The following is a 19,860-nucleotide window of genomic DNA, read 5'->3' as shown; positions in this document are numbered from 1 at the left end:
TTAAAGCTGTGTGAGGCTCAGGGCAGCCATGAGGCGAGTATGGATGGATGCCGCTGACAGCGCGGCAGGTTGGGGAACATGAACGACGCTTCTAAGCTGCCCTACTTGGCACAGGGGAGCCCTGCGAGCAGGCAGGAGATAGCTGAAGTTACTACACTACAACTTCAGAGCAGCTCAGTCACCACACGGTGCCAAACATGCGCTCGTTCCCAAGCCGGGGACAGGTCGAAGAGGCTGAGGCTGGCACAGGCGGCCCGCGTCTGTGACAAGCGTCTCGCGTCCCGGGCCCGGGGCCAGCCGAGCGCGGAGGTGCGGCACCGCGACCCGGAGCCTGGCTTCCCGCGGGCCGCCCTCCTCAGGGCAGCGGGGGCACCCATCTTGCGCCAGCCCCGCCAAGGTGCCGCGCTGGGCGGTGGCGAGGGAGGAGCCAAGGCGCCACGGCGCAGCGGGGGGGCGAGGCCGAGGTGGGGCGCCCCAAGACCGCCGGGAGGGGACGCCGGGCGCCCCATGACGGCAGGCACGGCTTGGGGGGACCCGGCAGGGCCGCGCGCCCCCTTCCACCGAGGCAGCAGCAGCAGAAGGAGGGGGAGAAGGGGGAAGAGGGGACAGCGAGCGGCTACCGAAGGCCGCGGCGGCAGCACCTCTACACCCGACTCCGCCGTCAGTGGGTCCTTCCGTGACGCCGCGCCGCGCAAGCGCAGAAGCGCCCAGCACCTTTTATATTCGGCCGGCGCCGTCTCTATCTCACCACCTTTTCCCCGTTAAGTGAGTACCTCCCTCCTTCCCTCCCTCCCTCCCTCCCTCCCTCCTTCCTTCCCTCCCTCGCTCCCTCACACAGCCGCCGCGGTCGGTGCTACCACAGCGGTACGCGCTCTTCTCGTCCCCGGTGCATCCGGCCTGCAGTGCTTCTGATTTCCTCGGCTGCCTCATAAAGCGATGGCAGCGGCCGACTTCGGCAAGATCCGGATAGGCGTCAACGTGGAGATCAAGCGCAGCGATGGTTAGTATGGCGGCGGCAGGGGCCGGCTCGGCCTGTCGTCTTGGAGCCCTGGCCGGGCGCCGCTGCCGCCCCGGTGCGCGGCCTGCGGGGGGCAGGGAGGGGCTGCGCGCGGGGCCCATTGTGTACGCGGGGCCGGGGAGTGGCCGGGCCTGGCGCGCGCTGCCGTTGTCAGGGGAGCGCTGGCGCTTGGCGGCGCAGGGCGGTTGCGCGGGGCGAGCGGCGGCCGCCGCCGCGGGGGACAGAGAGGCTGCGGTAGCGCGGCGGGGTGGGGGGTGCGGCGGCGGCGGCAAGGCGGGGGGCTGAGGTGGGGCGGGAGGCCGGGAGGGTGCAGCAGGGATGGGGGGGGGGGGGGCGGTGGCGGCAAGGCGGGGGGCTGAGGTGGGGCGGGAGGCCGGGAGGGTGCAGCAGGGATGGGGGGGGGGGGGGGGGGCGGGGGCTGAGGTGGGGCGGGAGGCCGGGAGGGTGCAGCGGGGATGGGGGGGGCGCTCGTGGCCGGGGGGTAGCGCGGGAGGTGGGCGGCGAGACGTGCGGGCGGCGTGGCCGTGGATGGGCATCATGAGGGGATCGGGGGGGGGGGGGGAGAGGGGCGTGGGTGGGAAGGGGAGCCCGAGGAGCCCTTGGCCGAGAGATGGGAAGGCCTTGCCCGGAGGATTGGGTGATGGAAGGAGGAAAGGCCTACAGTGTAAAGCAAAAACTTGTTTGCTCTGGTGTACAAGCTGGGCTCTGAATAAACGGCACAGCAGCGTGCCCGGACAGAAATGTCTTTGAACACTTCCATCACTTGATAGAAAGCTTGATGTTATTGTATCAGATGCTCTTTATGATTAAAATGTAACAAGAATGCTTGCTGATAATGCCCATGAGTTATTTCTGTGGGGGATCCAGTGTTTCTCATTTTGGTAAGTATCTCCTGGCGGGAGGATGCATGGTGCTGTCTAGAAATACACATGAATAAAGGAGGCATGTGTGACAGGTTTAGGGTGCTAGCTCTTCAGATTTGTCTGGTAGGAGAGAACTGACATGAGAAGTTCACTGAATTAATGGCAGGTCAGTCATGACCTCAGGTCTTCAATCTGAGTGGGAATATGTGATCTGTTCTTGGCCTTGGTGAGATCTGTGAAGCCTGCTAAACCAGGGTGGGGTTCTGCTGGGATTTTCTGGAAAGTCTTCGTATTTTCTCTTTCCAGGGTTCTGGAGCTTGCTAAAGAATAAGCAGATCTTTCTAAGAGAAGGAAGATCTGGAGGTCAAAGGCATTGAAGTTAGGATGGTTTTGTCAGGAGGCAGGAAACAAGCAGCCAACAAGCTTCATGCAGCTTGTCTTTCTTGTATCCTATACTGCAGTTCAGTCCTGCAATCAAATAATGGTCAGTGTTGGCCGGACGCTATATTATACCTAGCCTCTCAGGTGGTGCTTAATAACTTCTGTGTCACCTGAAGTAACATAAAGGTGAAATGTATTCAGTTTATTGAACTAGGGGACTTAATGGTGCTGTGTATTAGATGTAGACAGGTGCTTCCTTTGAAGTATCTTTCTGTGACCAAGGTAATGTGCAAAATTTACCCACTCTTAAAAATGATAGGATGACTGGCATGGTACATCTGAGATAACTTGCGGATAAATACCTGTATGTCAGTGCATCTGTTGGCCATCATGATGTGACACTTATTTATGAATTGAGCCACTTCAGAAACAAGTCCCCTATCTTGCTCTGACACTGATGCCTCCAGAGGCAATATGTAGCTGTAGCTTCTGAATGCTATGGTGGTGAGATGCTCTTGACAACCTTCTTTGAAGCCTGTGGGATGACTGCCATTGATTTCACTGTCACTGTAGCTTCTGAAAGCAAATAAAGGGAAGATGTTTTAGGAGGAGCTCACTAATGTAAAATAATGCCCTTTGAAATACGCTTAAAAGAGTACTAGCTCCCCACTCCCAAAAGAAACTGGACCTGCCTTGAAGGGAAGTAAAAATCCAGTATTCCCCTAACTGGGGAAACCACAGAAAACTTGTTTTGAATGTAAAGGGAAATTTTAGAGATTGGTTTGCAAAATGAAAGGTCAGCAGAAAAAAAAAATGAATCACAATGTGAAGAGATTGCAGATTTAACAATCATTAGAGAAGCAAAACCCATGACAACAGTGCTGTCTGTGTTGTTCCGCCCCACCTCACCCCCCCATCTCATTTGTTAGTGGCCTGCCAGTAAGATCTGTGAACTTTGTTTTTCTAAAGCACTGTCTGTGATTTTTTTTTTTTTTTTTTTTTACACAGAAATTGGATACATATCTTAGATGTGTGGGGTTTTTTTTCCTGAAATTGGTACCTTTCTAGATGGGGGAAGAGTGGATTAAGTTGGATTTTAGTTCAAACCTGAAATATACAGGCAGACATGGGAAACTTGATTTGGGTAATAACTTGAAGGACTTGGGTATTGCCGTGGTAATTTAGAGGATAAAACAAAATGAGTTGGTAGCTAGGGATCATTCACAAAAATAAATAAATATTAAAAACCCATATAATTTTAACTAAATACATTTCTAAAGAAAGCTCTTAATAAAATATATATCAGGTGCTGTGCGTGTTTAGTGACCCATTTGGCAGTGTGATAACACTATAAGGTAACAGGTAAGACAATAAGAAAAGCTGGCAAAACCAGAACAAATCTATATGATTAAGTAAAACAAAAATAATATGTACCCGTGGTAGATACAAAAGAGAACAAAAGGCTGCTTGTTTGTGGATAAATTACACTTTGGAACAAAAGAAAATTAAATATGTTTAGTATTGTGGAGAAAGAAACATCTGCTGGTTTTTCTTTGGGAGATCAGCAGCAGGGCTGTCTGTGTAGTGCAAGCAGGACCATGACAAGCCCTGATTGCCTGAATAGGGATGTCATCACAATTGACATCACTGGAGATACTGAGCCTGGAATTCTCTTTTTCTATGGGATTTTTCCCCTCAAGTTTGGTGTAGGCATTGTTTGGTGAGGAGAGGATTATTTTTCACCTTCCTGGGCTCTGTGAAGAGTGGGAAGACCCGTCCACCAGACTTGCCAGGTCTGGACCCCATAGCACAGGAGGCAGTTTTCTGGACCATACTAATTTTGGCAAATGCTGCTTCTGAATTTGCAGCCTCATGTTTCTCCTAAATGTGTTTCTTTTGTATATGTAACTAGGGCATTGTATTATTTTTGAAAGAAAGTGAAGTTTTGCAGTTTTAATTTTTGAAGACCAAGTGGCAGAGGGTGAAGGTCAATCCTATCCAGATGTCTCTAGATGAGATAATGTTCATGCTAGTTCCTCATAAACATGATTAGGAAAATTATGGCTATTTCACAAATGCCTGTTACAATCTTTGAAGGGATGGGTAGCTTGTGTTGCAGTGGTCATCCACAGCAAGCCTCTGTAGCAGATGTTAAGTTGTAGTGTATTTTTGCACTATGCAACATCTACTGTTGAGGCATACAGAAAAGCTAAAGTGCTCAGCTGACAGACCACTGCCTGAACTAATATAACAGATGTGGGCTTCTAAAGAAGTGGTAAGTTCAGAGAATGTAACACAAGCAGTAAGTTTCCTATACTGAATGTCAGGCCCATTAACATTGCAGTAGCCTAGCCCCGCTAAAAATAATTGCCTGGGTTTGAGCCAACAAGGCTTAAACAACTGTGTGATGGTCATAGCATGATGCTGCCGGGCAGAGTCCCGCTATACTGGTTTTGGGGGAGGAATGAGAAGGTCATAGTGGAAGTTGTGAGCCTTTCTTCTCCATAACCTGATCAGAGCCTGTGCTTAAATTTTTCATTATTATGGCTCAAAAGATACTTCACAGAACTGTTGCATGAGATGTGTGAGCACAGTGGCTTTTAGGGCCAGTGCACTTCAATCATGTCAAAGGGTGGGGAAGGCTGAGATTGTCTTCTAGCCTTATTTCTTGAGTCACCTGGGAGAGCGCCAAGGGGTTTGAGTCACATGTCAGCCAGTGCTGTAGCCCAGACTGTAATTTAGAAAACAACCACCCATATTTAACATTGCTAACTTAGGTTTCTGAAAAGTATTAGGAAGGTGAAAAGGCCGTGGCTTTAGTACTGTCATATATCACTGCTTCAGAATTGTGGTGGTTTAGAGAAGTTTTGCTGATAGAAAAAGTTCAGTTTGCTTAGAGGTATGGACCCAAATACAACTTGGTATATGTGATCAACCTAGGTTGAGAGTTAGTTAAATTGTTTGATTTAGCCTTGATTATTTGCTTTTGCTGCTGCCGCTTGAAGCTTTTTCTGCACCCATAGCTACCCTAAAGGACTCTTGCAATAGAGGGGATTTATTTGATATTTCTGCAGATGTTTATAGTTGCTTTCTTCTGTTTGACAAATGTTCATCAGATGACTAGGAAGCGGGAATGGAGAAATTTATGTTCTTGTATTGATTAGGATGAGAACATTATAACGTATGTGTGTTTAAGGTAATTGTAAAGTGTTGGCTTAACATACGTTCCTGTTGAATTACTGTATTTGGAGCAATATTTTCTGCATGCTCTAGTCAGTAGAGATAAGCCAGATGCCACACACTATGTGACAGAACATATTTATACAAATAATAACCTTCTGAAATAACTTCTACATTACTTTTGAGCTCTACAGCAATGGAACAACTTCTCAGAAAAAGTTTTGCCTCTGATGTGAATTCTGATCATGTGAGGAGAGGCGCTAGAAATTAAAGACATGCTGAGTGAAGAGTCAGTGTATCAGCACTATGAGTCTACTTTTGTTTTCGAGATGTGTGTGAAAAGTCTTTCTTGAATCACTTGTTCATTTTTCAGTTTGCCATAATGCACATTTGTGTTTACGTATACATATTTGCATTTCGCATTTTGATACCAGCCTTAGAAAATGCACCACAAATCAAGGATGTTGCCTTCAGCCACTCTCTACAGATTGATTTGGCTCTTATGCTTTAGGATTTGCAGCTTGGTCTTGCTTTATATGCTAGACGAGGTTTATGCCAGCCTAATTGGTTGCTGGCATTCCTGAATTTCCCAGCTGCTGTATTCAGCTGTGTACTAGAAAACTATAATGGAATACTGTTTGCAGAGAGCAAGAGGCAATTGTAAAGATGTAAATGTGCTTTCTGGCTCTTCAATAACATGTAAAAGTTTTAGTAACAAAGAAATTTTACAAACAAGTTGTATGGGTACATTGCCAGTTTAAACATTATAGTACACATTTTCTAAGTTGAGCATATTCGGAAGGTGGGCATAAAAGCCACTACTAACAAAAATTAAGTGGTTTTTTTTAAAATTCAGTCCTGACTTTCTTGGCCAGGAAACAGATGAAATCTGGCACAGAGATGGAAGGTCTATTGTGATTCTTTTGTTACAGCATGCTGGCTTACTGTGTTTGTGAGAGTGTGTAGTGTTTTCTATTGATCCATCAGCCTGCTTTGATCTTCTTGGACTTGTTATGGCAAAGGTTAAACCTTTTTAAATTATTATTTGTACTCTGTCAAAAGTAACAGAGGAGCAGGTAAGAGGACTTACGTGGTGGCTCTGTGACTAATACAGTGTCACAAGTTTCAGCTGTGAATAGTGCTTTTCTTCAAAATTTATAAAATGCAGTAACAAAGTATTATCATAATATTGTTCAGAATGTTTTGCTTAAGTTAGACCTTTTCATATATAATTATTCTCTTGATCCTGCAGATAGCTGGGCCAAGCCTTAAAAGAATAGCAGAAGATTATATCAACGTAAGCTTGAGGAGTCTTCAGTTCCCACAGTTTTTGTGTCCTTGTGGTTCCAGCATGCTGTTTGTGGAAGTGGTGGGAGCAGCACTCTGCAGAAAGGACAGTGGCTTCTGTTGCTATTTTGCTGATGGACCAGATAGCTAATTGAAACAGTTCTACAACAGGGTGTTCTTGCACGAAATTAAGTCCCTAGAGGCTATTCAAAGTGGAAAAAACAATGGAGAGGTGTACTTAGGATCTTGCACAAAGAAAACTTGGACAAAAATGCTTGTCCAAGGAAATACGGTGCAAGAGCATTGTGCTTGGTGAGTCTGCTTCAGCCCTGCAACCAGCAGAATTCAGCAGGGTCCTGAGGGCAGGATGCATGCCTGGACAATGTCCTTTGGGGTGAGGGGAAAGGGAGAAGCATCCATGCAGGGAGGGGAGGGCACAGGTGTGGTCCCTGCCTGCTCATCTGGCAGCACCTGAGTGGCAAATACAGCTGGGGCGCCTGTGAAAATTGTGCTCAGGAAGCATGAATGGAAGAGTTTGTTCAGACAAAACATGGGTGAGGGAAATAAAAGGCAGCAAATGCTAGAAGAAGGAAGCAAAGTGAAGCAAAGGGGGAGGATTAACCTTCTTTAGTGATGGGGTGAATCTTACGCTTTGAGCAAGGACAAGTGTAGAGGTTGTAAAATGTATATGTACTGTATGTTGCTGGGGAGGTGAACGCTGCAGATATGAAAGTAGTGGTGCCCAGGGCTGCTGCCTGCCTTGCGAGTCTCTAGAGTGCTAGGCTTTTCCAGTTAACTAATTCAGTTAGTCTCTTCCCCTGCATGTTATGTTAGAGTACATAGATTTGCCGTTACTGTTCATGACTTCCCCATAGTCTGTTGTCTTGCTTTATTTTAACTAGATGTGAATGTTGAGCAGCCTTTTCAATAAAATAAATATTAAGAGTATACATTTGTTACTTGTGCTGTTAGGTGAGGTAGTCCAGGATATTGGTCAAGGTTTTTTTCCTTTCTGTCCCTCAGCAGGTCCTAAGAGGCTTAGACTGTATAAAAACATGAACTTTGGAAATTATGATTGAAATGGCTAAAACAGAAGTTTGAAACAATCAGTGGAGGAGAAAACTGGAATGGATTTATGGAGGCTGTGAGCTTTACAGAAGAAGACAGGTGCAGGGTGGGGGAGACAGACCAGGACAGATGTGTAAGGAACCTTGCTGTGGCTTGCCCCTAGCAAGCGCTGCGACATATACACGGCCTGCTCCAGGACAGTCGCTTGTGCTTTGGGAGCTGCACGTGGCTCCTGGGCACCTGGCAGGTGGGTCAGGGCGGGTGGAGTGAGAGGTGGCTTGTCCATGCTGTGGCTTGTTAAAGGAGGGTGTTGCAGGAGCAGTTCCATTGGGCTGCTGTTCTTTAGAAACCCCTGTTCTTGGTACTCAGGGCACAGCACAGATATGAAATCAATGTGACACCTGGGTCTTTGATCCTTTTGTGTCAGTGCATGGCTGTTGTGCTCTTCCAAGTGCTCCTTGCTAGTGTGCATAGGAAATAGGACATAAAAAAGTTGTGGTACTCTACATACTTAAGAAGAAAAATCCATATTCATACTGAAAGTTTACTTGTTTTATTGTACCTGGTGGGATGGGGAGAAGTATCAGAAAAAAGGTAAAACCTGTGGGTTGAGATAAGAGTTTAATAACTTGAAATAAAGTAAAATACGATAATAAATAACAATGGTGGTAGTAATAGTAATAATGAAAAGGGAGGTAACAAAAAGAGAGAGGAGTAAAACCCAACTGGAACATTATTCTCATATGAAATCCAAAACCACAGCACTGTACCAGCTACTAAGAAGAAAAGTAGCTATTGCAGCTGAAACCAGGACATTGACTTTGAGTCTTTCAGTGGAGAAATCAAAGCAGTGGCACCTTGTCTCCAGTTCAGCAGTCTGTGTAAGCAGCTGGTTTTGAAATGATGATTTGTATTAGTGTTGCAGGCAGTTTAATTTTAGTTGAATTACTGACTGATTGGATGCCCATAAGAAACAGATATCAGAATACAGTTTCAGCAGGCTTTACTCCCATGTTGGGACACGTGATGTTGTATCAGCCTAGAAGGGGGACAGATGAGCCTTTGTGGAGCACATCTCAGGAGATTTTAGTGCCTGTGGGAGGCTCATGGTGTTGAGTTTTCTTCTCTCAAGAAAAGACAGTCTGAGTGGTGTGGCTTTCATGTGGTGTTTTTGGTTAAATTACCACCCAGTTTTCTGTTCATTGAGCTTTTCACTTGTATGCTGATTGTCCCTTAGAGCCATCACTGGTGGATCAGGTCTTCACACTGTGTGGCCAGGAATCATGTTCTATTTATCACCTTATTTTTGATCCTCTTCTTCCTGCCTCTCTCTGCACCTCTCAGTCGAGGGATGAAAATAACTTCTGGAAAATTCTTCCACCAGTTAATAAATGATCATTTGTGTTTGCTTTCTAGGCCGAATTCACCAAGCCATGGTAACATCTCTAAATGAAGATAGTGAAAGCGTAACTGTTGAATGGATTGAAAATGGAGATACTAAAGGCAAAGAGGTAAACTTAATTATTTTAGAACTTGGTTCTCTTTTAAGCGATGTGTAATATACATGAATATTAGTTTGGAGTTTGGACTGGAGACAAAAACAAGATACAGGCCTTAATTTACTTGATTCTTTGGTTAAAGTCTGTTTTGTCTTGGATCTATTGGGCAAATGCTTGTTTCTGTTGTATTAAATTAGACTTCCTGATCTCTGTGTCATAGCTTTTAAATAGTTTTTTTAATCTACTGATTTTGAACCAGATGACAAAGGCTCACCTTGTTATGCCCTTTTTACAAGTAGAAAAATAAAATTTTTGAGGGGGAGAATGACTTGCAGTTCAGACAGGAAACTAGTGAGAAAGCTAGATTAGAAATCTTTTTGTGTTTATATTATTGAGGACTTGAACTGCTGCTTTGTTTGCTTATTTATTTTTGGCAATTTTCTAGCCTTGCTTTTCCTGAGAAACCGTGTCTTCGTAACACTTTGCTGTCCTCTCTTCCTTTAAATTTTGGACCATGTTAGCCAGTTTCAGCTGAGATTTTGAGGAGCGTCTCAGAAATAATATTTCACTGGTTTTTGTGAAAACACAAGTAAAAGAAAAGTTGTGAGAAAGTCCTGGTGATCTCATCAGCTGAGCTCATCCCTCTGGACATGAAGAATCCATACAGTAGTGTGGTCTTTGAAAGGTCCAGCCAGAGGAAATGATAGTCTGTGGACATCAAAGCTATTTAAGTTTTTTAGGAAACCAGGTTTCAATAGATCTGAAGCCAGTTATTTTTAAGATCCTGTTCCTCTGCCCTTAAATCTTAACAGGATTTTGAATAAGGATCACTTAAAAGAAAAAAAAAAAAAGGCGTGATAAATGTAACATGGTTTCAGCTATGCTTTTATTTTTTGGGTGGTTGTAATTCCTCTGTTTCTTTTGCACTGTAAAGGAAATTTCAAATAATTGAGATTGCTTTCTTTTTATGTCACAGAATGTCATATTTAGAAGTAGCTAGTATTACTGTGGTAATTTGCTGCTGTTTTCATTTAATTACTTTAAAAAATTAAAATATTTATTGGTCATTTTTTAATTAATCCCTTTTTTGAAGGGTGTATTTGCAACTAATACAAAGACCAAAGCTTGCACTGGTTCTATTGTATATAAAACAAGATTATTCAGGTTTTAGAATTAACAAATGATGGTGTAAAAACACTAAATGTATTTACTGTTTAGTCCCAAACATAACAAGAGACATGGACTGGGTGAATATTGTTTTAGGAATCAAACAAATGTGTTTTATACTCTTTTATACAGATCGAGTTGGATAGTATATTTTCACTTAACCCAGGTCTTGCACCTGATGAAGATCTTGAATCACTTCCAGCTAATACATCAATCAGAGTAACCAGAATGAAGGTTGGTAATTTCTATACAACATGTTCATGTTAAACTTACAGTACTTGTATACATGTAGTTATGCCTCAATTTTTAACTTTAACTTTTGTGTCTGTGGAGCTTTCAATAACTCTGTTCCTTTCTTTTTCCTGTGGCTAATAGGAGTTCCAAAATTTTTTCTAAGAACAGGTTTGGCAGAGAGGGTGTCGGGAACTAATATTTATATAACTAATTGTATGTCAGGGAAAAATATAGAAAAGGTTTTGGAGGTTTTGAAACAGTACGTATAGTTCAAGCAGTCTTCACCCTGGGCTCTTCAGGGGGGGATTTAGCAGCCATCAACTCTGTACTGCTGATGTTGTTTGCATTCACTGGAAAGCAGTGGGTGGGGGTGCGGGTTGTGTTTTCAATAATATGGTGATTAAATAACAGAGATTGCTTTCTCTGTAGATGCGACGAACTGCAGGAGCTGTTAAGAATGAGAACACTGCCAGAGACAACAAAGGTAAATGTTACTTATTTCCATTTCAAAGAAGTAAAAAATGTGGAAACTTTTTAACTTCCTGCTCATCTAACATTCCTCAGTAATTCTGCATGTCTCATTTGATATGTATATGTGTGACATGTAAAAGACACGGTACATCTTTCTTAGAGTAACTCGTATGTATATTTAGGAATTCATACTGTATGAACAGTATTTGTATGCAAGTTTAAGCAGTATAGCGTTAGGAAGGTTAAGCTGAATGAACTGAAGGTGCTGTGCTACGTTAAATCATGTGTGGACTCTTCCAAGTTAAAGCATCCTTAATTTGCTTCAGCTTAATTGAGTGTTCAATATACACTAAGTAGTGTACTTAAATATTGAAAACATGAGAATTTTTAGTTTAGTTTTGTGATAGTCTGTGTGTAAACATTCATTCAAAGAGTACTTAAGCCCTACAGGTTATTTCTCACTCTACAATTAACAGCATTTTTTGTAGATTTTTTGCTGAAATACCAGGGGAACATAGGTGAAAAGTATGTATGGGATGAATGCAGATGTGATGTGTTTATAACATGAGAAGGAATAGTTACCGCTTATTGTTTTAATTTGCTTTCCTGCTTTAGGCTTAACTGACTTGTACTGATGATAGTGGTGGTTATTCTTCCAAACATTAATCTAATGTCATTAGTTCAGGATAGGTTCCGGTCCATCTGTTTAAACTTGAAAAACAAGTGGGCTTGCATATCTTTGCAAGTGTTCAGAGTTTTTTGGTGCATGATTGAGACCACTTGCGCCCTTCTGCCATTTGGCTCTGGGGATGTTAAACAAATCAAAAATCTTATGAGGAGGGGATAATTTTTTCAAACTAATGATTTAGATTTGGTACACCTCACTGATGGGCTCTCATCACATCCATACATGATGTCATTTGCAGTAAATGGTCTGTTGGGTATGGAATAACCCTGTAACCTGTATCTTAGTATGTCCTATGCTTCTTACTATTGAGATTTGACCTAAGTATTTGTTCTTTGTTGGCTTTGTGATTAAGCTTTTCTCAGCACACTTGTCTTGTGTAGTCAATTTGTGCTCTAAACTAGATCTCCTACCATATTTGGAAGGATTTGGGCATTTATCTTGGCTGTCCCATTGAATACCTGTTTCCATAGTTGTCTTCATGTTGTAGAGTGACCTGGCCTTTGTTTGGAGTGTCATCTCTGGCTGCTAATCAAAACTGATACCTTCACTTCTGTTGCTGTTCTGGCAGACTCTTAGGAGTGTGTGTAGAAAATGGGTCAACTGAAGCAGAGGTGCTTGAAGCAGCTCTTTGAGAAACAATTTAAAGCATTCAGCTCTGCCAAAGAGGCTTGCATGCTCACCACTCCCACTGCTTTCACTGGGAACAGACATTACTACATCTTCAGAAATTGGTATCCTTAGCACAAGTAGAATCGATGCATACGTTTAGACGTATTGATTATATCTGTATCCCAGTATAGTGTCAAAGAAGTTTGTTACTTCCACTCACAGGTAGAGCTGCACTTTGCTGCCTTTCATTTCTATGCCTTTGCTCCTTCAGAGATCGTTGGCTCAGTGGGGTGGTACCATTTTGTAACATCTAGAGAACGTGGAACAGAGTGAGGCTTCTTTTGTCACTCGGTTTTTGGGTATAATCACAATATAAGTAAAATTTCAGCACTTCAAGCTTCAGGACTACTTATCTCCCAGTACACCCTTCATTCTGTGCACATAATGAATTGTATTAATTCTGCAGTAGAGTGTTTGAAAATATGCATGTGCAGTGTTAGTACTCAATTATGTTGTGTTGGTGTATGAAAAAGGCTGCATACCAAACGTCTTTATTAATAGATGTTCTACATGGATGGCTCCCCCTCACCCCTAATAAATTGTTGTGTCTGGAAAGGGGCCTTGTTTTATGTCCTCATAACTAAGTGGTTCAGAATTGAGTAGAAATGTTAACTCTTCTATGTCCAGATGAGCTTTGTTCTTTTCCTTTGCAGTGGTTGGTTCTGTACGTGCACGACCTAGTCAGCTTCCTGAGCAGCCTTCCTCCTCTCAACAGAATGGTGGTTTGCCTGGTTTTCCAGATTTATCTCCAGTTCAAGCTACAAAAAAGGAATTTGGACCCCTTTGTATGTAAACCATGTATCAAGGATTCATTCATTCTGGGCATTACATGTACATTCTCTTGGATTATGTTGTTGTCCATAAATGACAGAGGGTCTGTCTACATGTGCAGTTGTCTGTGGGCTTCCTCAAGGAGCTGTCACTAAACAAGTGTTCACTTTTGTCACAGTTGTGCTAGTATTTGGAATTTAGTTTTCCTTGATCTTTTTTAAACTACGGCAGTGCTGGTTTTTTTAATTTGCCTAGACTTTCATTTAATTCGAACCAAGAGATCACATGTATCCCTCCAAATATTTTTTTTGAGGGTCATTGTACTTACATTTTTTTGGTCATGTAATTACTGTCCCATTCCCATAATTTTTTTTCTAAATGATTTTATGAATTTTAGAAATTAAATTACCATAACTATTCAGTACTAATACTGATCTGCTTGAGTTGACTTAAATGCATTCTAATTATTGACAATATATAATTGAAATGTTACATTGTAAATACTAAATACATGCAACACAAAATACTCTAAAATTATATCATTTTCTTTAAGCACGCAGAAAATCAAATTGTGTAAAAGAGGTTGAAAAGCTGCAAGAGAAACGTGAAAAAAGAAGGTTACAGCAGCAGGAACTCCGAGAAAAAAAAGCTCAGGTTAGTATTTTTAGTTAGAATGGAAAACGTATGTCAGCAAGAGAAATTTGCAAAATCATTGTGCTTTTTTCAGTCCTTAGTAATTTTTACGAAGTTCAGTAATCTTGAAATTAAATGTTTTCATGCTGTATACAAGTTTGATGAATAATTTTGGTGCTTGGTTGCATTGCTGTCATAGCTATTACTTTAGACAGTTTTCCCCCTTTTTCTTTCAACAGAAATAATTGCTTACAATTGCTTGTCTTGCCACGTGGTCTTTAAAGGTCGAGTGCTGATGAGAGCCATTTCTTAGGGAAAATATATTGTTGAAGATAATCAGACCTTTGGCTTTTAGATAGCTCTGTTATTCTACAGGAAGTATTACAACATAATGATAAATTGTTCTTTATGATCTTTGATGCTTTATAGATCAATTTGAACAGTGATTTTTAACTTTTTTTTTCTTTAACCCAGTATACGCATTTATAATTTAGCTTTGCATCATGCAAGGAGCTTGGCAGCAAGTTGTTAGAAACTTGTATAAAAGAAATGAAGTTGATAATCCTGTGAGAAAAAATCTCTTAATATTAAATTAATTCCTGTCACAGTGGTGTGAAAGGTTTGGCAAAACTAGTAGTGTAATCTTGTTGGTGGCCCTGTGTGTATGTGTTAGTCTCTGAACAGATAGTACCAACCCGCTACTGACATGAGAAGTACCACCACCATGTCAATAATTCAGGCAATCTACTTCATGGTTTATTGATGTTTTGAAGCTGACCTAAAATCACCTGTGAATTCATACTCTCTAATCTCCATCCATTTACTCAAATACAAAACATTACTGTGTCTTTATGTGTGAGGAACAAACATTTTTTTTTTTGCTTTATCTATTAAAATACTTTGTGGTATTACACCTAAAAGGTTCTTTTTCTTTTGTGAAAACTGTCTTTGGATATGAGTCTTAGCTCCAGGAAGCTCTGGTTTTTTTGGTGATCTGTATGTACCTGTGCTTTGTGTTGCTTTGTGTATTCTGTTGTTGTTGTTGCTGCTGTGAAATGCAGCAATAATTAGCCAAGCACTGTCTTCAGGTGGCCAAGACCTTTAAACATGGTTTGAAGAATATTCAAACACTTTTTCCATAAAAAAGCAATGCTTCTTCTAAATGTTAGAAGGAAATGTTTCAGCAGTGGTTTTTTGTGTGGACTTAACTGTCAGCAGTTTTTAGTTCACTGTCATTGGGGTGAACAACATCACGGTACATTCAGCTTCTGATTACCAGGACAGTTTTATCTGTGGTGAGGATTGGCTGTGTCACAGGTGTGGAGTCATGAGCTGGTGCCCTTCCAGCTTGTTAACCCCAGTGCAGTGCTTTCTGAGAGTGCCTATGCTGTTCCACAACCAGCTGTGATTTAGAGTTTTATATCATTTGAGGGGAGCCGTGAAAAACTTAAGGTCTGAGCACCAGAGCTGGCTACATATGGCATCAGCAGCATGTCCTGAAATGGTGTAAAAACTGACAACTGCAGGGAGAAGTGACAGGAAGGACATTTTGTTTATTCTGCAGAGCACCAGCTCAGCTCACAGAAGGCTCAGGCCTAGCAGGACTTGGAGGGGCTCCACGCATGGCCTCTTAAGGTGTCCATTTGCTCTGATACTGATGGCTCCAGGTTTAGGGGTGCAAGGTCTTCTGACCCTGGATGTAGTGTCCTGTGTATCCTTGGGATTGCTTCTGCTTTTTAGGGGGCTCTAGGACTGTTAAATGAGTTTGCAGTGCATTGTAGCAGTTAGCTGGGGACCAGTAGTAGGATCAAGCTCCTTTAACTGACTTGAATTCAGGGTTGTGTTTAGAGCAGCTGGGGTGCCTGCACTGGTCCCCTGGGGGGTGTGTTGTACCTGTGTAATGGAGTGTTACCCACTCATCTGTTGGACTGCCTTACTTTAATTAGCCTAAGTGTTGACTGTGTATGGTGTCTGGTGCTGTGCAGTTGATTGGAGGTGTGTCTTTAGCGTGAAGATTCTGGCGAAGGTGGAAGTCATTTTTCTTTCTTGAATAGGCCGTTAATGAGGCCTCAATTAAAAATTATTTTCTGTTAAATGCCAACCAGAACCATAAAATGGAAAGCATGTAATTGGTTTGCTGTATCATCAGTAAATTAGCTGCAACAGAATGGAAAAAGGCGTTCAACTTGGATTTGAGACACTATTTTTTTTCTCCCAAAATTTCAGAAATATTTCAGTTAATGTATATTTTTCTTTTAGATAAATACAGAAGATACTGAAATTAGTACATTTTAGGGAAAACAGTGTATTAGAAGTTCTGTTGCTTACTTCCGTAGGAAGTTGATGCTACAAACCCAAATTATGAAATTATGTGTATGATAAGAGATTTCAGGGGAAGTTTGGATTATAGACCACTGACAACTGCAGATCCTGTAAGTAACCCAGCAACATGGAAAATTTTAATCTTTCTGTGGTTTTGCTGTTTTCAGTTTTTTCAATGTATACTTCTGTCTGTAAATACAAAAATAAGTAGTTTATTAATATATATGAGTATCTGTTATAACTTGGGTTTATTTTTTCAGTAATTTGATTATATTAACATTAGTAGGTGTTGTAAGCCCTAGGTTACTAAATTACTGTTAATTATGTTATGCCATTTAAATATCTTTTTACTTTAAAATAATACCAATGTATACTAAGTAGTCACTCAGACTCTGTATTGTAAATTTTCCTGAGACGCCAGGGGATGTGCACACAAAACCATTAAGCTTCTCTGGAAAACCCTGCTGAGTATAAAGATTAATGTTTGATCTTTGAAGCTGATGAAGACCTTTGGTTTGCAGAGAAGTCAGAGAAGCAGAACCCTTAGATGATGAGGATTATCAGATCTCAGAGATTGTGACAAATTCTCTGTGGTGTATACCCTGTTAGAGCTGGATTTGCTTGCAGTATTCCAATATTTCAGTCTTGTACTCTACACTGTCTGCAGGGAGTTTTGTTAATGTATGGTTCTCAGTGTCAGGTTCTTGGCTATTGTGCAGACACAGGGGGCTTTTTGACTCATGGCCTCGGAAAATTCTCTTTGTTTAAATGATTGGTTAATTAATTCAAGAACAGAAGTAAAATAAAATATTACATAACTGGAATTGGGGTGCAGTTCACTGAAAGACCATTTCCTTTGCAGGTTGATGAACACAGGATATGTGTGTGTGTACGGAAACGACCACTCAATAAAAAAGGTATGTCTATTGAAGATTTTGCTGATTTTTTTTTTTTTTCTCTGAAAAGCTATTTTCTGTTAGTAATACTGCTTCTGTTAAAAAGATCTAGATCAAAGGCGAAACAGTTACACTAGACAATACGTGATGGATCCATAGAATTCATAGACTCATCATAACCAGGATAAAGATGGGGAGAAAAGTAGTTTAACTGTCACCATTTGATGGATTGGGAGCTCAGGCACAGAGCGACTGCATTTTTTTTCCATCTATGGTAATCTAGGATGCATTTAGTTGATCTGGGAATTAATTCTACTGTAATTTCTTCAGTATTCTTATATTATGTTTAGGATCACCATTCTTTTAAACTATCCTTAAGTGATCTCCTGAGCAGAGCGCTACCTGTTAAAAACTTTCACACACACTTTATGTACAAATATTTTTATACTTTGAAGTAGTCTTGTTCAGACATTAAGGGAGCAATTCAGGTGCTTAAATACTAATGTCTTACAACATGATAGGTGCCCAGAGGCATCCAAGACATGCTTTCAAAGCTAGTGCATTACAGACAAACTGGAGACTTTTATCCCCTGGTATTGGTGCTCAGGGCTGGGCAAGATACTCTAGGGCACATGAAATACCACTAAAAAACTGTTAGGCACTGGAATGACTCCCTAATGACTTTTTAAATACATGATTAGTATCACAACTTTTATTCTTCCTTCCTGCTCATCAACCTGGAGTCTTTATTAAAAAAAAAAAGTTCAGGTTTTCAACTCCAGTTAGATCCCAATCTTCCCATTAAATTTTTTACTTTCAGTGGGAAGTTAAGAATGCAAATGCTTCTGGATTGCAGTCTGTTTGAATCCAGCACTTAAGTAAGCTGACTTTCATTTTGAAGGAAGTTTCTTTCCTTCTCTTTCTATTATGGTTTGTTTAGCTAAAGGACTCAAAGAGCATCGCTCTGACTCTGAAACAACATGGGATGCATTTATTATTTTTGTACTGTCAGAACTACACATTGAGGATTATCTGGAGCATGTCCAGAGGAAAATGGGAGTATGTATGGGAAAGGAAAAACACGTTGATACCAGTATATAGTTAGTTTTAGCTTATAGTTAGTTAGTATATAGTGTATTTTTTTGCCTCCACATCGCTGCTTCCACTACTTCACTTTTTTCTTCTTTTTGACTTTTACTATTTCTTATTCCCTGATTTTTTTTCTTTTGGTGATCTGCAAGGAATGCACAATCTCAGAAATTGGTTAACTGAAACTGTTTTGCATGACCTATTAATAAAGATGTTCAACATGCAGGTCCAGTAGCAGTTGAATCTCTGTTTCAACATTGAAGGTTATCTTTAATAAAATATGACTTAGAAACCTGATACATTTGGGGGAAATGTCACCATCTACCTGTGCTGAAGATGAACAAAGTGAAATTGCAGTAAATGAGAGCAGGTTATCATGGGGCATGAGTATTTTGTGAAAGTTACATGTCTTGGGTGTTAATGGTTTAGAGCTATTGAAAAACATAGTTCAGAGGAGTTTGTAGGAAGATGAGTGTCTTAAGTAAAAATGAGATTGGCACCAAAGTTACTTTACATTTTAAAGAATATGCCATTAGATTAATGGCTTATTTAGATGAATGAATTATATTAATGAATTCTATTGATGAAATCTATGCAGCGGATGAACCATGGAGATAATCTAATACCCACGTGATAGAATATTCTGAAAATACACACTTAATAAGAAACAGTATTTCTCATGCCATGTTTTAAAATACAAGATTATAAAAGAATCAATGATACTAATGTGTAACCCCCTGAAGAAGAAAAATAGTTTTTGTCAGTCTCACAAACACTAAAATCTTCAGGTGTTCTCAGCACGAATCATTTTGTGGATTGACTTTGCAGGAAGTAGGTGTTCTGATTGACACTTTAAGGTTTTATTTCAGTGATGTATATTTATAATTGAGAAATGCATAGTGCGTTTCAGAGACACTGTTACAAATTTTCATCAACAAGGAATACAGGTTGTCATAACAAATAGCTGGGAGCAGGTAAATGTCTTATTCCAAACAATTATTTAAGAAAAATCAGTTTTTGACTAAAACTAAAAAGCTTTTCTGCAAAGAATTTACTGTCATACATCTCTTTTCATCACTGTACCTTATTTCTTCTCTGTGGTCACTGCAGAATGATTGCTTTTTATTTCATTGCAGTGCAGCTGAAAAATTGATTATATAGTTACTTGAGTGCATATTTCTGTTGGTGTGTAACGTCTTGCAATGGTAACAATTGTACTGTTTGATCAGTATATTAACCAGTGAAAAGATGTCTATCTGATTCACATCAAATTCTTGAGCTGCATGCCTTAAATTTTACATAGAAATGCAAGTAGGGCACGTTAGTGATCCTGACTGTACATACAAAAGATCTTTATTTTTGTGCATATCATGGTTCACTGGGTTCTGTTTTGCTGATTCATATCTCATACAACAATTAGCAATAAATTGTAGTGCTGTGTGGTAATTATAACCAGGGATCTCATTGCTCAAATCACATTGAGACTGCTTTTGTTCATTCCCAGTGATAGGCAAGATCATTAGCATTTTCAGCTTTTTCTGCTTACAAGGTAGTTTTTAGAAAGGGTTTTACTTTGAAGAAATTTTATATAAAAGATGTATACTTCAGGTTGCGGTAGGAATAC

The 19,860-nt window shown here is 41.0% G+C and overlaps 1 protein-coding gene across 3 annotated transcripts in view; it reads left to right on the top strand.

Annotated features, from left to right (window-relative positions):
- Positions 1-805: 805 nt before the first annotated feature.
- KIF2A (kinesin family member 2A) overlaps positions 806-19,860 on the top strand; it is a 42,485-nt gene continuing 23,430 nt past the window's right edge. The window contains exons 1-8 of one of the 3 annotated variants that reach the window (XM_055791508.1): positions 807-1,000; positions 9,214-9,308; positions 10,596-10,697; positions 11,127-11,181; positions 13,179-13,310; positions 13,850-13,950; positions 16,266-16,361; positions 17,114-17,168. In XM_055791508.1, coding sequence (XP_055647483.1) covers positions 937-1,000; positions 9,214-9,308; positions 10,596-10,697; positions 11,127-11,181; positions 13,179-13,310; positions 13,850-13,950; positions 16,266-16,361; positions 17,114-17,168 — 700 coding nt within the window. In that variant the 5' untranslated portion in view covers positions 807-936. Of the gene's footprint in view, positions 1,001-9,213; positions 9,309-10,595; positions 10,698-11,126; positions 11,182-13,178; positions 13,311-13,849; positions 13,951-16,265; positions 16,362-17,113; positions 17,169-19,860 lie in introns of all 3 variants that reach the window. The other 2 variants (XM_055791510.1, XM_055791509.1) reach the window with 2 other exon arrangements.

The sequence above is a fragment of the Falco peregrinus genome, chromosome Z (genome assembly GCF_023634155.1).
Source record: "Falco peregrinus isolate bFalPer1 chromosome Z, bFalPer1.pri, whole genome shotgun sequence".
NCBI lineage: Eukaryota > Metazoa > Chordata > Aves > Falconiformes > Falconidae > Falco > Falco peregrinus.
Note: the sequence above shows the minus strand (reverse complement) of the source record. Positions and strands in the feature narration are given on the sequence as shown.